Source organism: Podarcis erhardii (genome assembly GCF_964252035.2).
Source record: "Podarcis erhardii genome assembly, chromosome: 2".
Lineage (NCBI taxonomy): Eukaryota > Metazoa > Chordata > Lepidosauria > Squamata > Lacertidae > Podarcis > Podarcis erhardii.
Genome location: NC_138498.1, coordinates 60,337,843 through 60,353,505, shown reverse-complemented (window position 1 = coordinate 60,353,505; position 15,663 = coordinate 60,337,843). Strand labels below are relative to the sequence as shown.

The following is a 15,663-nucleotide window of genomic DNA, read 5'->3' as shown; positions in this document are numbered from 1 at the left end:
GGACGATAGATATCCAACATGGCCAGGAAGAGCTTCTTCAGCAGCTATACCACCCCTTTCTTCAAAGTGGTGGGCATCACACCCTCCTAGTGAGGGAACAACTACTCCTGCACCCACCCAAATCAGCAACTTCCCACTACGAAGTATGGGCAGGGTCAAGAGACCACATGGTTGTTTAGCCGAATTCCTGCAAGCATCTTGCCCACGTTCTCAGGCTGCAAGAACTGCAACTGATCCCACAAACGTAGAACAGACAATGCTCCAATAGCTTTTCCAAGGTCTGCTCCAACATGGCACTGAGTTTGGAATGGACACAGCAGGCTGATGTCTAATACCCATGGATGATGGATACTAACCAGACCCATTGCCATGTGAAAAAGCTCCATTGGGCAGTTCACTAATGATGCAATGGTCATCACCCAGTCCCATTTCATTGCCCACAGCAACGGTGCCTTCTGAACTCAACTGAAGAGGGCCCTCGGGAGCGATCCTGCCATTATCCCACCACATCTCACCATTCCAGAGAGTTCAGGAATTATTTGCAATGCAGGCAGAGACAGGTCAAAACATTGTCCTGCCCAAAAAGGTTGTTTTTATTTTAAAATACTGCTATCTAGCAACAATTCAGGCAATAATAACTCTTTATTAGCTTGAGGGAGAAAGTGTTTGACATATGTAGATGTTTTCCAGGCACAGACTACAAGACCGTCTGTTTTTATCAGGTAAACATTAGTAATACTGTGAAATAAATGCATGGTTTTTAAAAAATATTCAAATTACAAGGCTGTTACATAGTTACTTTTGTGAAACAGCATTTTACATAGATTATCTGTAGGAGTAGAAAGTGTGATGCCGCAAGAGAACAGAAATTTTGGATGTGGGATGTTTGAATTCTTAATTCAGCCAGAAGATTCAAACCTGAATTCATCCATGCTTGCTGTAGAACCAACTTTAGTTATTGTGAAGACAAAGTAGAAAGAAAGTAGGGCATTTTAGAATTTTTAAAATAAATTAATCCTGAGGCACATTTTGGTCCCTTCAGCAAGTCAGCAATCTAGCCAGATGCAACAACAATCTTGCACAATACAGTTTAATCAATTTTCCAATGAAAACTTGCAATTTACGCTGAAGTCAATTTGTCTAGTACCTCTTAATACCCACCAGAAGTATTATTGAGAACAAAGTCAAAGCACACATCCTCCATGGGTGGTTGGATGGTATCCACCGCCATTTACTCTCCCCAAAAAAGAGATGGCCAAAAGAGGCCAGCGAAAGGCATAAAAAATTGTAAACTGCAAGAATGAGATAGTCTACTCAGTTTCTACAAAAATGAGAACACATGACTCAAGCTAAATCTGGAAACAAATAAGTCTCCTTCCATTCTTACATACACCATAATGCAAGCATGGCAGCTTGTAGTGAAACCTATGTCAGATGCCTACACATCCACTGAAACAGAACTAAGTAATTGGCAACTCAGTCAGAATATACAAGTAAATCTTAGAGATGGAGAATCACAACAAAAAGGCAAGCTGATGTATCAGCATTTAATAAGTTTGTCCCTCCAAAGGATAAAGGGAAAACCAGGAGCAAGTTTACTCATATCATTGCTGGTAATAGTCCGTCCAATTCTCTCCCCCCCCCCAAAAAAAAATGCACTAGCAATTTATGTACTATTCTTGCTCTTGAAAAGTGCAATACATATATTTTTTGACTGCATACACGGAGTAATATTGCTCAGACTGCATGCAAAGTCAGAAGATCTGGTTAGTACTGGTACCTGGCAAACACACTTAAGGCTTTTAGATGGCTTAAAGAGTAGGAATCTTCAGGAAGTTAGTTACAAAGGCCAAATCTTTTAACACGGCAGAATTAACTTGCAAATCATTTATTGTTTTTAATTCAATGAAATGTGTTAAAAGATGGTATCATCTTTAGTGTTATACAGGCAATGTGGTCAAGTGCAAGCACAGAACATCTGGAGCCACTACAACTGCTGGGGAGCAAGTCCCCCTGTGCAGCTCCTGGTACTTTCAGTGAGGTTTGCACAGGAGAACACCCCAGCAGATCTTGCTTAGCTAGCAGCATGCCCAGCAAAGGCAAATATTGGCTGTAGTTTTAGGTAAGGAGTTGACTAAAATATAAGGCAACAAAATAAGACCATCTACTTCTCTTTTTTAAAAAAAGAAAGACTGGGAAAGGGTGGGTTTTTTGCTTCTAAAATCAAGTAGAAACTAGTATGTATACAAAAGAATGGTACAACTTTGTAAAGTCATATTTGTTTTCCCTTTAAGGCAATTTCAAAGTATTTATTATAATATGTAAACTCTTGAAGACCCTGGCAGGACTACCATATAAGCACAACACAACTTCCGTGGCAATGATGGGTGGCATTCAACTAAGTTTTACTTGGTGTAGATCGATTTAAATTTACAAACATGACTAGGTCCAGATGTTCCACACGATCACATTTGCTAATAACCAAGTAGCCTTTTCATAGTTTCTAGAGTTTTGAAAGTTTCTTCACAAACATGTCACCACAGAATACACAATTAAGAGTTCACTTCCTGCAATAAAGTATGGCAGTGACTATGGCCAATACTGAGCTTACCAGCATTTAAGGAGTTGTGGGAACATGATTAACACTCCTCTCACCATCTAACCAGAGACTACAGATAACTAGCTCTGTGTGATCAGCGAAGCAATTCCAGGAGTCTTTAAAGTAGCTGATCTTTTAAACTTGGGAGAAGTCAACTTCAGTCTTGTGTGGCCTATTTTCCCCACCACTAATTGGTTTTAAAACTTATAAAGCACAAATACATACTCCGATGTCTCAACTGTTATGGAATAATTTACCTGTGTTCAGTGATCTCAAGTATACACTCACTTAACATAAGAAGTGCTTTGCTGGATTAGATCACAGCCAATCGACATTTTCTGCAAGAATCCCAGTATCGTTGGTCCAACAAGCAGACCACAGCCTACCCTTCTGGCCATTCCTGCTCTATTTACTCTCTAGATTTCGTTCCCCTGAGAAATCCCACCAAGGAAGACAGTCTACAATATCTCCTCCACCAGCTATAGCCAAAGGAATAGCCAGACATCACATCTTGGTAAGAGGGCAGGGAACAGCTATTGATCAAAGCTGGCTAGGGAAAAACATATCCCATCCCAGTAAAGCCAGACTTCGGATTTGCATCCTTTTATTCTGTTTCAGTGGGAAGCCAAGTTGCTACACAGGGCATCAAAGCCTCAACCATCACTGGAAATCCTACACAGCTCTGTAAGCTAGAAGGCTATCTTCAGAGCCATAGGGACTAGAAATTGTGTTCTGCCACCACCAATTCTGGGTAAAGGCTTCAGCATCCTCAGAATGCTAAGCTTTAAAACGAAGGCAACCACCACCACCTGTAGTCTAGTCCACATAGGACTAGAAACAGGTGATCCCATAGAGAAAGCGTAGCTTTAACTGCTGTCACTGGGGAAAGGCTCACTGAGAACTATTTTTGGTGGACTACATCTTCAGAAGCCAATGCATTTAGTATGGTACTTAGCGTTGGCTTTAGCACTCTAAAGCAAACGAAAATACATGGCAAAAGAATACAGGCCTTCTTGGGTTGCTGAGGGAAGGGAGAACTTCAACAAGTTAGTACTGAAGTGTAACCATTTGCTTACCACACTTACTCTGAGGGAGACCAAGTAACTGAAGGCTAGCGGTAAATTTCTGCTAGCAAAGCATGGCTGCTGGACATAAACACATTTCAGACTTACTTCATCTTTATCAGATTTAACTGCACTGGTAATTGCTGGATACTTAGGCATACATCCCCCCGCCACACTTGTACTGATGAATAAATATGCCTGAATGGACACCACCAGTAGCCTAAGACAGGAGGACTTCCACATTCATATCCATATTCACCAAAACCCTACCATTCATCTCTGCATCAGTTAGAGTCCTTTAGTAGGTTTATTAACAAAAGGCCATAAAACTGGCAATTCATTTGACAGATGATGCTGAAGAGCTGATTGATGTGTTATATAAGGGCTTAAGATTCTTGACTTCTTCTATTAGGCTCCAGGCACCAAATGGCAATGATCTTTTTGTTATTGAAGGCCTGGTCTGCCTCAGTAATTTAAAAGGCAAACATTCTGCATCACTTAACAAAGTGAGAGTCCTGATATTCTGGTTACAAATGTAAAGTACACCACAGTTGTAATTAATACTGGAGGAGGGGAATTATTAAAACCAGCAGTAACATTAGGAAGGACATTAATTAATACTGTGTGTGTGATTATTAAAACCAACAGTGACATTAGGAAGCCCCCAGGATACCAGCTACAGAGAGGCAAAATAAAATGGAAAGGTGAACAATGCCTCGTAATGTTATCTACAAAATGGCACTGTTTTGCAATATAAAAGTCGTGGATTTCCTAAAAAGCTACACTTTGTCAAGGCCTAGCCCACAGCATGAATGTAAGTCAAGGGAAAATACTGACTAGTCTAAGCAAAACAGAGTGCCTTGAATCAAATGTTTAAGAACAATTGACTAAAGACAGCATCCTATTTACACTTGTCTGGGAGCAAGTTCCAGTAGCTCAATGTTCCATTGAGTATACATGCATACAATTGCACTGTAAAGGCAGTATTAAATTGAACTGGGGTATAGATAAAACCACTATTTACCACAGAACTTGCAGTAATGCATTCTAATACCACTATCTGTAATGTGTTTTTAACATGTATATACTTAAGTCACATTATTTACTCAAGCTAAAGGCAATCTTGGGTGTAATAAAGCTAGCTTTGTTTATGGACATTATCCATTATACAACATTAAAAACTTGTAAACTGGAAATAAACAAATTTAGGAAAAAGATAAATGTTATTCCCCGCCCCCCCGGAAAAAAAAAAGAACCAGTTCAAAAATGTGTTCCTAGAAGACACATAAAAATATTTTCAGTGGAGTTGATGATTATTAAATATGCGTATCAAGGAAAAATAAAATCCTGAATTCTCAGTTTTCTTCCCAACTTGGCTGTTTCCTTAATATCAAAAAATCAAACAAAGAGCGATAAAAAACAATGGAATTGGTCACTGGTAGAAGAAAGCTAATGTGTAGTATGTTCTTACAGTATCCACACTGGAAGTGTCTGTAGAATTAGAAAATGGTCACTAAAGTTATGGTTGAAAAAACTTCTTTGGCACTATGAAACAGAAGAGATGGGATTAAGAGGGGATCCCATCTGGGTGAGTACTTTATCCAGCCACTGCAGAGGCCCGTGAAGATGGATTTCTATCCAGCATGGAGTGCTTGTAACATCTTGCCGATGATATTCCGCTCCCCATCCCTACAAAAAATGGGCAGACATTTAGTGCATATCGAAGAATCGCTCTTAAAACAGCCAGTGTTGATTAGTCTAGTAAATTCATTAGAAATTAAAAAATGAGTAACACACACACACCACCCTCAAAAAAAGTGTGATACATCAGAGAAAAGGGAATACAGTGGTACCTCGGGTTACAGACGCTTCAGGTTACAGACGCTTCAGGTTGCAGACTCCGCTAACCCAACCTCGGTTTGAGAACTTTGCTTCAGGATGAGAACAGAAATCGCGTGGTGGCGGCAGCGGGAGGCCCCATTAGCTAAAGTGGTGCCTCTGATTAAGAATGGTTTCAGGTTAAGAACAGACCTCCAGAACGAATTACGTTCTTAACCTGAGGCACCACTACATAGGTTTATGGAGGAATGGCAGGATACCATATGCTTCTATTCCTCCCACAGAAAAAATCCTACTGTTCAGTAGGATTCCCGGTATACTTTGTCTACTAGGTTTTGCAGATGGAGAAGAATGACGGTTTATTCAAACAAAGCCTCATCCTATTGGAAAGGCCTGCAAATGACGAGTGAGAGAATGCATCTGTCCAACTGACACCCGCTTCAGAGCCTGTTACACCAACAAGGAGGACATGCTTGTCTGAAATACAGGCACCTTCCCATTTATGCACACCCTATTTGCACGCAACCCAGCGGTCACCTGGTCAACCAAGCCCCACAGTCCCTTTGGCTCCCCCAAGCCAGAGAGGCAGCAGAGCTGGCCCAGCTGATGTGCTACTCAGTTAACCAGCCCAGCTGACGCGTGAAGGAAGTTGCGCAAGCTCTGTTGCCACTCCGACTCACACAAGCTGGAGGGGTTGCGGGACTTGGTTGAGGAGGACTCTCTAGGGTGCTCCCAGTTTTACACAATTTTGTGCATGCGTATGGGGCCCCAGAACGGAACCCCTGCATAAATGGGGAGTTGCCTCTAATAATGCATCCAAACTCCCTCTGCATCATTCCCCATTCTGAGGGACGGTGGGTTACTTCTGTGACTTTTCTAGATTACATATGCGGATGAAGCCCTCAAAGCCACAGAAGATTTTCCATTAAAGTTATTGTCCTGGGGAATATACTTCAAAATTCACTCAAACGCACAAGTTATAGCAAGTTCACCCCCCCCCCAACCCCTTACCTTCACAAAACTCATCCGAATTGTGCACATTTTGGTGAGCTCGTATACGGCCTCAAATCCATGATTGACCGACTGAGCTAGAAGCTGAGCGAATTCCTGGTTGTTAAAAATTTTCAGGCTGCAGCCGCTAGGAATTTTGCAGACAGTTGTAGGGTGAAATCCATGATGGTAGTTGCAATTCCGACTCTGTACAAATATGCTGCTGTCACTCAGGCATTCGGCATAGACTTCACCACCGACATAGTAGAGATGGACACCTGGAGTCAGGGGAGTGAGAGAAACCCAAATATTTAACAGGGTTATTTGCAGAAATGTTACAGATGTCAGAAAGTCTAGCCGAGTTCCTATTTTTAAAAGGCTCCAGTAGGAATGGTTTCCAGTTATTCTAACACATCAGAGTATACTTGCATTTCTACCACTGAATATCAGCCACTAGATGTCCTCCTTCCATGAATCAAAGAATAAGATTCTTCAACAAATAATTTTTTTAACCGAGATTACCTAAATATTGCTGTTATTCTATTACTAGGAAACTGTTATTCAGAATCATGAGCCATTTGGCAGGTTAGATCAAAGCATCTGATCAGAAGGCTAACAGATTTGTCTTTGGTGTGCAATCTGTAGAATCACACTATATGTGTGTGTGGAAATTTGTTCACTGAAAATGCTTCTTTTAGAAACATTAGGTAGTATTCAGCTACATTTTACTCATAGTAGACCCACTGAGATTAATGAACATGACAAAGTTAGGTGAAGGAAGGTTTCTTATGATCATACAAAGCACATTTCTCTATTACCTTTTCCAATGTGTCTCCTGGTGTTCTCAATGGTTGAGTTGCGATTGACATTGGAGAGCAAACCTAAGCAGAACCTGTTCTTGTTATTAGAAGGATCTGTAAAACCGTCTACTAAAATACTAGTGGAAGATGCAAGAAATGCCTCCCCAACTCGATTGTTTAATTCATAATACACAATTGAACACCAGTGCTTGGGCTCTTCATAGGCCACAGGGTGAACATCTATGAACAAAAGCAAAACATACGGATTTCAGTATTTCCAACACCTAAAGCAATAGTCTCTCCCATACAGTAATAGTTATTAATGCCTTTATTCCTAGGAGCTCAAAGAGTTTCATGGATACCCCACCCAAAATATTCCAACAGCTCTGCAAAGTAAGATAGTCCCACAAGAAAGATTGGGAACCAAGTCTCTGATGACAGTGGCATGGCATAGTTCATGTTCACAAGCACTACATTACGCCAACTTGGGACCATGAAAAATAATTTGTTTTAATCATGCTGAATTACTTATTTCTTTAAGCCACAGCTCAAGTCCATAAAAAATTGAGTTTCAAGAACGTGGCCATTTAAAGCACCCACACTTAGAAACGAAGACCGTCTTCATATATACGCAATTAAAAATTATTAGTTTGGCTGACTGGTTGTTCACTGAATACTGAAATATTCAATACATGCAGCAGTTTATTCTGAAATGCTGATAACTTAATCCAACCCTGGGCTCCTTTGGGAGGAAGGGCAGGCTACAAATATCTTTTGCTCCACCTATAAAAGTCCCTCTGGTGCTGCTCTGTCCACATCCCTGCAAACTCACTACGTATCCAACCCTCAAACACTAACATCCTCAACCCGTAACACAATTACCCATGGCTGAAAAGCAAAATTGGATGCTGCCCATCCAAAGCCTTCAGTGCCAATGTGCTTTTAAGGGGCAGGGATAAGTGGCAGCTGGAAAAAGAAGCACTTTTGATTGGTAGGCTATTCTCTTCTCTATAGAATTTCAACTGCACAATATTGACAAGTCTACAAAATGCATTGTTCACCTCACCTCTACTGGAAATATTTGGCATTATCTGAGAGATCATATTATTGCTTGTGTCCATAGACTGTGAATTATCTTGCCCCATTTGATCTTCAGGAGGCATATATGCTGGTGGTGGTGTATCTGCTATAAAGAAAAATAAGGAATTTGAGCAAAGTGAGAACATTTAATCCAGCCTAATCACAGCTCGTTACCCCTACAAAATCAATTGTTCCTCCCACTTCGGGGTCATCCTTCCTTGCTACCTCCTCACTCTCCACCTTCCATTTTTTCTGCTTCCTTTGAAATCTTTTTCTATAAATAAACTGCTTTCTAAATACTTGGTTGACCAGATTGTCTGTGTTTCTTTCCCCTATGTGCACATGTACTTTCCCCACTCTACAGCCCTCTGGGCCACAACCTAACCAATAAGCCTTGCCCGTCTCATTCTTCCTGCTCTAGTGATCATCATCAAGAGGGCAGTCTTGGTCAGGTTCTCACACTGAGACTATTAACTAAAAATGCTTGGAAACAGTGTCACCAACATCAATGGGATCAAACAAAAATCAGTATATTTAGAACAACCTATAAGATGTTGCTTCCAATTTTGCCATTGCAGTGATTTACCATTCCCTAGTTCCCTGCCCTTCTCTTTTCTGGTTAGGACTGCACTGTAAAGCCACCTGGTCTTCCCCTCCCTATATGCTTCATGTGTGAGAGTGCGTGCTTGGAGTTTAATGTGAAGGATCATTTAAGCTTCCAATTCCCATTTCACAGTCTGAAGTGGCACTGTTCCCAGATTGTTGTATCTCTGTCACTGCTGTAACTCCCAACTTCCCTGTTTCTCCTATTCTAAAACAAACAAAACCTCACACCCCTTGACCCATCTTCCCTTGTCAATTCCTGCCCAATTTACCTCCATCTCCAAACTCCTGAAATATGCCTCTTTGCATCCCCATCCATTTTCCTAAAACTGCCCTTGCCAAAAAAAATAGCCTACCAATTCAATTATCTCTGCAGTCTTAGTCATCTCTGCAGCATGTGATATATAGCTGATGACTCTTGCCCTAAGACCCCACTTAGCTTTTCACCTGTATAATCATTCTTTTGATTTCTACATATGGGGAGACACTTCCTCATAGATCTGTTTTTAGCTCTCTTGCTGTCCTCCCCCTACAGCCTCTCACCAGGTGTATCCCATTCCATGAGTTTCAGTACCATCTATAGGCTTCTGATAGCGTTCTTCATCTTTACCCTGAATTTCCTCCCTTCATCCAATCTCCCATCTCCAAGTACTTTTCATATTTTGGTTTGGATATTTTGTCAACATCTCAAGTTCAATATGTGGAGGCCAAACTTCTTATCTTTCCTCTCAAGCCCTTCTTTTATAACCTCGCTCTCCATGTCCAGTGACATTATCGCCATCCACCCTGCTGAGTAGGCACATAGCCTTGGCTTTCTCTTTGACTTCTCTCTTCCTTTACCACATAATCCGCAATTTAGTGTATTACTGCTGTGCAAAGTTAGTGCTCTCTTTGTAACATTACAGAAAAAACAAACAAATAAGAGTCGTCTCTGTCACCTCAGCAAAAAATCTGGTCCATGCCCTGGTCTTTATTTTATTATCTGAAATGTTTTTTGGGTGTTTCCAAGAGACATACATTACAGTGCATATACAAGAAACCAACTTTTTTTTTAATAAACCCCGGGCCAATACAACAACATGGCAGACTGAAGCGATCATCAAGTCGCAGCACAGGTGTGGGGAACCTTTCACCCTCCAGATGTTACTGAATTACAATTCCCATTAATCCCCCACAACATGGACAATGGCCAGGGATGATGGGACTTGTAGTTCACTGACACCTGGAGGCTGAAAGGTTCCCCACACCAGTTTTAGCAGTTCATATCCACTGGTCTTCAATACTAACACTAGCTAATTTCAAAGGCACCCATGAGTTTGTGGAGGAACCATTCATGGGAATCCTCAACTAATGTGCAGAGTGGGTCCAGGCTCTAGCTTTGCCTAGACTATGGAAATCTACTACTTCCTGACTTTCTATTGCCTTGACTTTGTCCTCTCACCTTTATCCAGAACTGTTATCAAAACCATTCACCTCTCACCACTCTGACCATGTGATGCCCTTCCTTGAATTTCTACACTCCCTTCCTGTTTATTCCTAGAGCCAGCATAAATTTATCACCCTTATTTTCAAACCCCACCAAAGCCTTGCACCACCTGATCTTTTTGATTTTATATCCCAACAAACATATGATACCCACTCATTCAGCTTCACCATCCTTGGCCTACCTAGGAAGCAACACAACTTTTTCTCCCTCACATTTATGAAAGGAACCGCCTCTCTGAATGCTTCCATGATATCACCTATTTTACTACATTCACAACACACTCTCAGAAACCCCACCTTTTCCATGAAGACTTTGGGCACAACCTCCTAGTTCCTATGTTCTCCATAACTAAAGTAAAAGTACATGCAACTGCAATAATCATACAATCTTCTCCTGCATGCCTCACTTCCATTCCCCTCTTTTTCCGCAATTGTCTCCCTGGTGTCGCTGTCTACATTAAGTCTCCAGGACACAGATCTTTCCTCTTGTTGTTTGTGTAGCACCATGCATATGGGTCACACTAAATAAATAACAGTAGAATGGTTTATGCTTTCTCCAAACTCTTAGTCTTGTGTCTTCTGTCCCACTACCCATTCAAATCAGAAGTGTATGCAGAAATACATAAAACAGCAAAATTCTCAAATAGCTGAATTATTTGTTTTCTTTAATTCCTTCACAAGATTAATTCCAAAGCTTCAAATGATGTTTCCTCAATAAATATGACAAAACGCATAGCAGGAATTCTGAAATGTAATTCTAACTCCCTCTGGCTTCATACTACAAGTTTTACTTTTCAATTAAGTTCACACAGATAGGCTTTTACCTGGTAGCTGAAATGGACTAGAAGGTCCGGAACTGGCTGGCGAATTTGGGTAAGTACTGCCGCCTGGAGAAGGTGGATACGGACTACTTGGAGAAATGGGAAATGGAGTGCTGTTAGGCTGCTGGAACGAATCTGGAAAAGTAGCATTGTGTGGCATGTGCGGTTCATTGTGACTCAGGTTCCTGAACTGAACCAGAAGGCTATGCTGTGGGTTGAATTCACTATGCCTTGGCACCAATACTGGAGGTAGAACTGAAAAGAAAGAAAACAATATAAACCTAAGATTAGTGTTTTTAGTTAACAGCCCTGAAGACGTCCGTTTGTCTACAGCAGTAGAAGTGCTAAGTGCTGAAGACACAGAGACAGAAGAACGTGCCTTAAGCACACACTGTCAAAACACTGGGAAAATCTAGTTGCATGTCCCATAGCAATCCAACAAGACAAGAGGTGCCTCTCACTGACAAATGATGAACAGCGGGGGAGGGGGGGACATTTCCAGGCCATGGGGCACATTGCATTCTGAGCAGCTTTTGGGGGACCACATACCAGTGATGGATAGGGTCAGAGCAAAAAAGCTTGCTTCTATGTTTATTATCAGAAATCATGTTTCAAAAAGCATAGAGTTTAACAGATGGACAATGCAAGGTAGACATATAGCATCAATGTTCCCCAAGACAAAAGAAACCTCAAGGACCGCCTCTCCCCATGTGGGCCTACCAGGACCCTGCAATCATCATGATGCCCTTCTTTGTGTGCCTCCTCCACAAGAGGTCCAGAGGGTGGAAACACAAGAACAGGCCTTTTCTGCAGTGGTTCCCTGTTTGTGAAACGCTCTTCCCCAGGGTGGCTCAGCTGGCGCCCTCATTATACACCATTAGGTGCCAGACTAAAACATTCCTCTTCAACATCCTTTAAAATGTGGGGTTTTGGGGGAGGGGGCATTTGTTTGGTTTGTTCTTGGTTTTACTGTGTATTTTGAACTTGTATTTTTATGCTGTGAACCACCCTGAGATCTTCAGATGATGAGCGGTATACAAAATTAATAAATAATAATTTCACTTTGTAAAAGTAAGTTCAGATACACCAATCTTCCTCATATTCACCTGACAGCAAACCTATATGTGCTTTCCTGGGAGTCAAGTCTCACTCAACACAATGGCACTCTCTTCTAAGTAGACATGCACTGTAAATCACATTACAGTTTGAACACTTTGTGATGAAAGCAATGCCATAACATTCAAACACACCTGGGCTCTCTACCCTTTTGTAATGATATGGATTGATGCAGACTTCCTTCTGCTTAGATCCAAAAGGAAATTCACAAACGTCCAACGGCTTCAGCTCGTGATGACTCTGCAGGTCAGGCCAACGCCAAACACGACAGTAAATAACATGAGGAAGGCCCTTGCGGTGAGAAACTTGAAGTCGCCCATCTAACGAACGAGGAATAGTAACGCATTTACTGGGTTGTCCAGGACTGCTCAGTGCTTTCTCCAGCTCTTCCATGGCTCCTTTTTTCTTTTTCAGTTTTTTAACCAGAGCATCAACTGCTTTTTCTGCCCATTTTTCCTCTTCATCGCCTTGTTTCCAGCCCAAAAGACGCTTTACAGCTGGGCTAGTAAAAGAGAACAGGCTGGCCATTGACGTCATTTGACAAGTGTTCAAGCAAGTTTTGGAACTAAACTGAAGATTCTCAGGCACAACAGCAGCTGGGTAGCTGCTGTTGTACAGCAGCAACTGGGTTTTTTCTTTAATCCAGTGAAGTTTCTTCTTAGGCCTGTTAGAAATAATTACAGTCCATTAGTTGTTGCCATCTAACCAGAGAGACTAAGAAAAAGAGATAAAGGCTAACCAGGAACTTATAAAGGCTATTCCATTTATATCACACACTATAAAGTAGATTCAGTAATTGGTTTTTAATATTTCCCATTTTCACACTACATACAAGCCAAAACGGTTGTATCTACTTCAGTCATGCTTACAGCAGACCCACTGAAATCGTCATGATTTCTCTAAGCACGAATAAGACTGCAGTCCTAACCCCACTTAGGTGGGAGTGAGCCCACTAAATTCAGCATATCTTAGTTCTGAGTAGTCATGGTCAAGACTGTGCTGTAAGTCTGAAACCAACCCAAAGATTGATGTCTCTTATTAGGACAGTTACATCTATTAGGAGGAAAGCTTCAATACATTGGTGGTTCAGAAGAACACTTGCCATTAATAACTAAGCACTATGTAACAGAACTAGTGCAGTGCAATGTGAAAGAACCAGTTTAAAAGTCACTTCTGTTCTCCTTATGTGTTTTAAGTCCTGTGTCAAAACCAAAGAAAAGCATATTAAGAGCTGCGTTGGAATAAATACCAATTGCTCGTTGCTTCAAAACAGTTATATTATATATTAAAACATCACAGGTAACAGTAACGAATTGCTCCTTTTATATTACCAACAAGGACCAACTGCAACTTAAAAAAATAAATAAATAAAAGGGAGTAATGATGACAAACGGAACTAGTGTGCTGTGGCAACATGTTGATAAGACCTCATAAAATCCCAGAAGAATACTCAACAAGTACAGACGCAGACAATAGGCAGCTGGCAAAAAGCAAGCACTAAACAAAGAAAAAGGATGTCAATAACAAAGTGAGTTCCGGTTCTGCTACAGAAACTGCCAAATATTGTCTTTGGGACTTCTGATAAACCATAGCAAGTCAAAACAGCTAGCTTGCTCTGGAACATTTTCAGTCTCACCCCAAATCTGTAATACTCAGCAAAGGAAAGCTAGGTGCTTCCCTGTTACCTACCTTGTTACATATGAAAACACACATAGGAACAGCAGCTACCTGATTTGCTAGGCAAGAGAACACAGCAAAGCATTGTGCTCCCTTCCTCATCAGAAGGAAGCCACTTTCCAACATCTGCAGTCTGTCACCTTCATCTCTCCAGAAGTGGGACTGCAGTTTGCATGCCTAGACAAGATGCACACAAAGTGCGCCCAGAAGCAGCACTCACCTGTATCGCTCACCATGCTTCCCTAGTTAAGAAAACTGATATGGGCGCCACGGTCACTGCCAATCCCAAGTATACACTGCGTATGAGCAATATGCCCCCCAGGCGTTGCTGGAGCATACACCTCCCACCATCTCTGAACACTGGCCACGCTGGCTGGGACTGCTGGGAGTTGGAGTCCCAACATCTGGAGGACACCATATTGGCTGCTCCTCCTATCGCATTACCACAACAAACCAAATGCAGGACCCAAGGGGGAAAGGGACGCGGCAATTTCCCCAGCCAACATCCAGCCTTCCTGAACAAGATGCCTCTGTCCTAGGGGTGCACCTTGGGGGCTCACACGCCTGAACACAGAAGCAAAAAAACAAAAACAAAAAACCATTGCATGCAGAAAAACGTGGGGTATGTGTTTGTCTGGAGGAAAGAGAACGGAAATCCATTCAGTCGCGATAGATAAAGAGTCCCCACCTAAACTTCCAAGCACGGGCCTGGAGCATGCTTTGCACCCCATTTGCTGCAGAAAAAAGCTCCAGCCAATGCATTCCCCCCAAAAAACCATTTTGTACGTTGCAGCAGCCCCACATAACGTACTAGCGCAGGCCGCGCAGCCAGGCTGGAGTCCCACTCGTGGGAGGGGGGCTGGAGGGGGGGGGGCTTAGAATCTGCCGGCCGCTTGCTTGCTTACTCACGAGGAGGCTCTTCCGCACACACCACACAAAGGGAGCCTCCGCCGCGGCGCGAGGCCGGGCTCTGCGCCTTCTCCCCAAGCCAACTGCGGCTCCCCAGCCCGCCGCTCTTGAAGCGAGAAGAGCCCTCCGCGGAAGCCGAGTTCAGGGGGGAGGGGGGAGAGAGAGAGCGAGCGGAAGGAACGAACGGAGGCTCCTCCTGCCTCCCCCGCTCCCCTCCCCGTGCCTCCAAAGAACCTACTTACCGCCCGACGAGCGGCGAAGGAGGGCAGAAGAAGCCCCAAGCCAAGGGGACCACGGTCGGATGGGAGGGGGGGCAAGAAGAGGAGGAGGAGCCGAGCAGGCTCACGAGAGCAAAGAGCTCACGTGACCAGCAAGGGGCAAGCGCTGGCTGGCTCGGCCTGCGCTGCCACTCAGCCGCCTTCGGCCAGTGGCGTGCGAGGAGGGGAGGGCGGGAGCTCGCTGTAGTTGGGCGGGGGCAGAAGGAGAGGCGGCGTGAAAAAGCGGGTCGCTTTCGCTGCCGCGCGCTTTTGGGTGGAGAACGTTTGAAAGCAGCAGGCGATTCACCTGAGGATACTTACTAGCACTTTGTTTAGATCAGTACTCGCAGTTGCATATACATTTATATTAATTTTTGTTTTGTTTTTTAATTAAAGTTTTACAATCACAAACGTACAACATAA

The 15,663-nt window shown here is 42.7% G+C and overlaps 1 protein-coding gene across 1 annotated transcript; it reads right to left on the bottom strand.

Moving 5' to 3' along the window:
- Positions 1-569: 569 nt before the first annotated feature.
- SMAD5 (SMAD family member 5) lies at positions 570-15,360 on the bottom strand. The gene is made up of 8 exons (XM_081850386.1): positions 15,226-15,360; positions 12,532-13,061; positions 11,285-11,536; positions 8,359-8,478; positions 7,311-7,532; positions 6,514-6,770; positions 3,768-5,352; positions 570-3,636 (listed from the first exon to the last, which is right to left on the bottom strand). The coding sequence occupies exons 2-7, from the start codon at positions 12,932-12,934 to the stop codon at positions 5,209-5,211; spliced, it is 1,398 nt and encodes a 465-aa protein (XP_081706512.1). The 5' UTR covers positions 12,935-13,061; positions 15,226-15,360; the 3' UTR covers positions 570-3,636; positions 3,768-5,208.
- Positions 15,361-15,663: the final 303 nt, after the last annotated feature.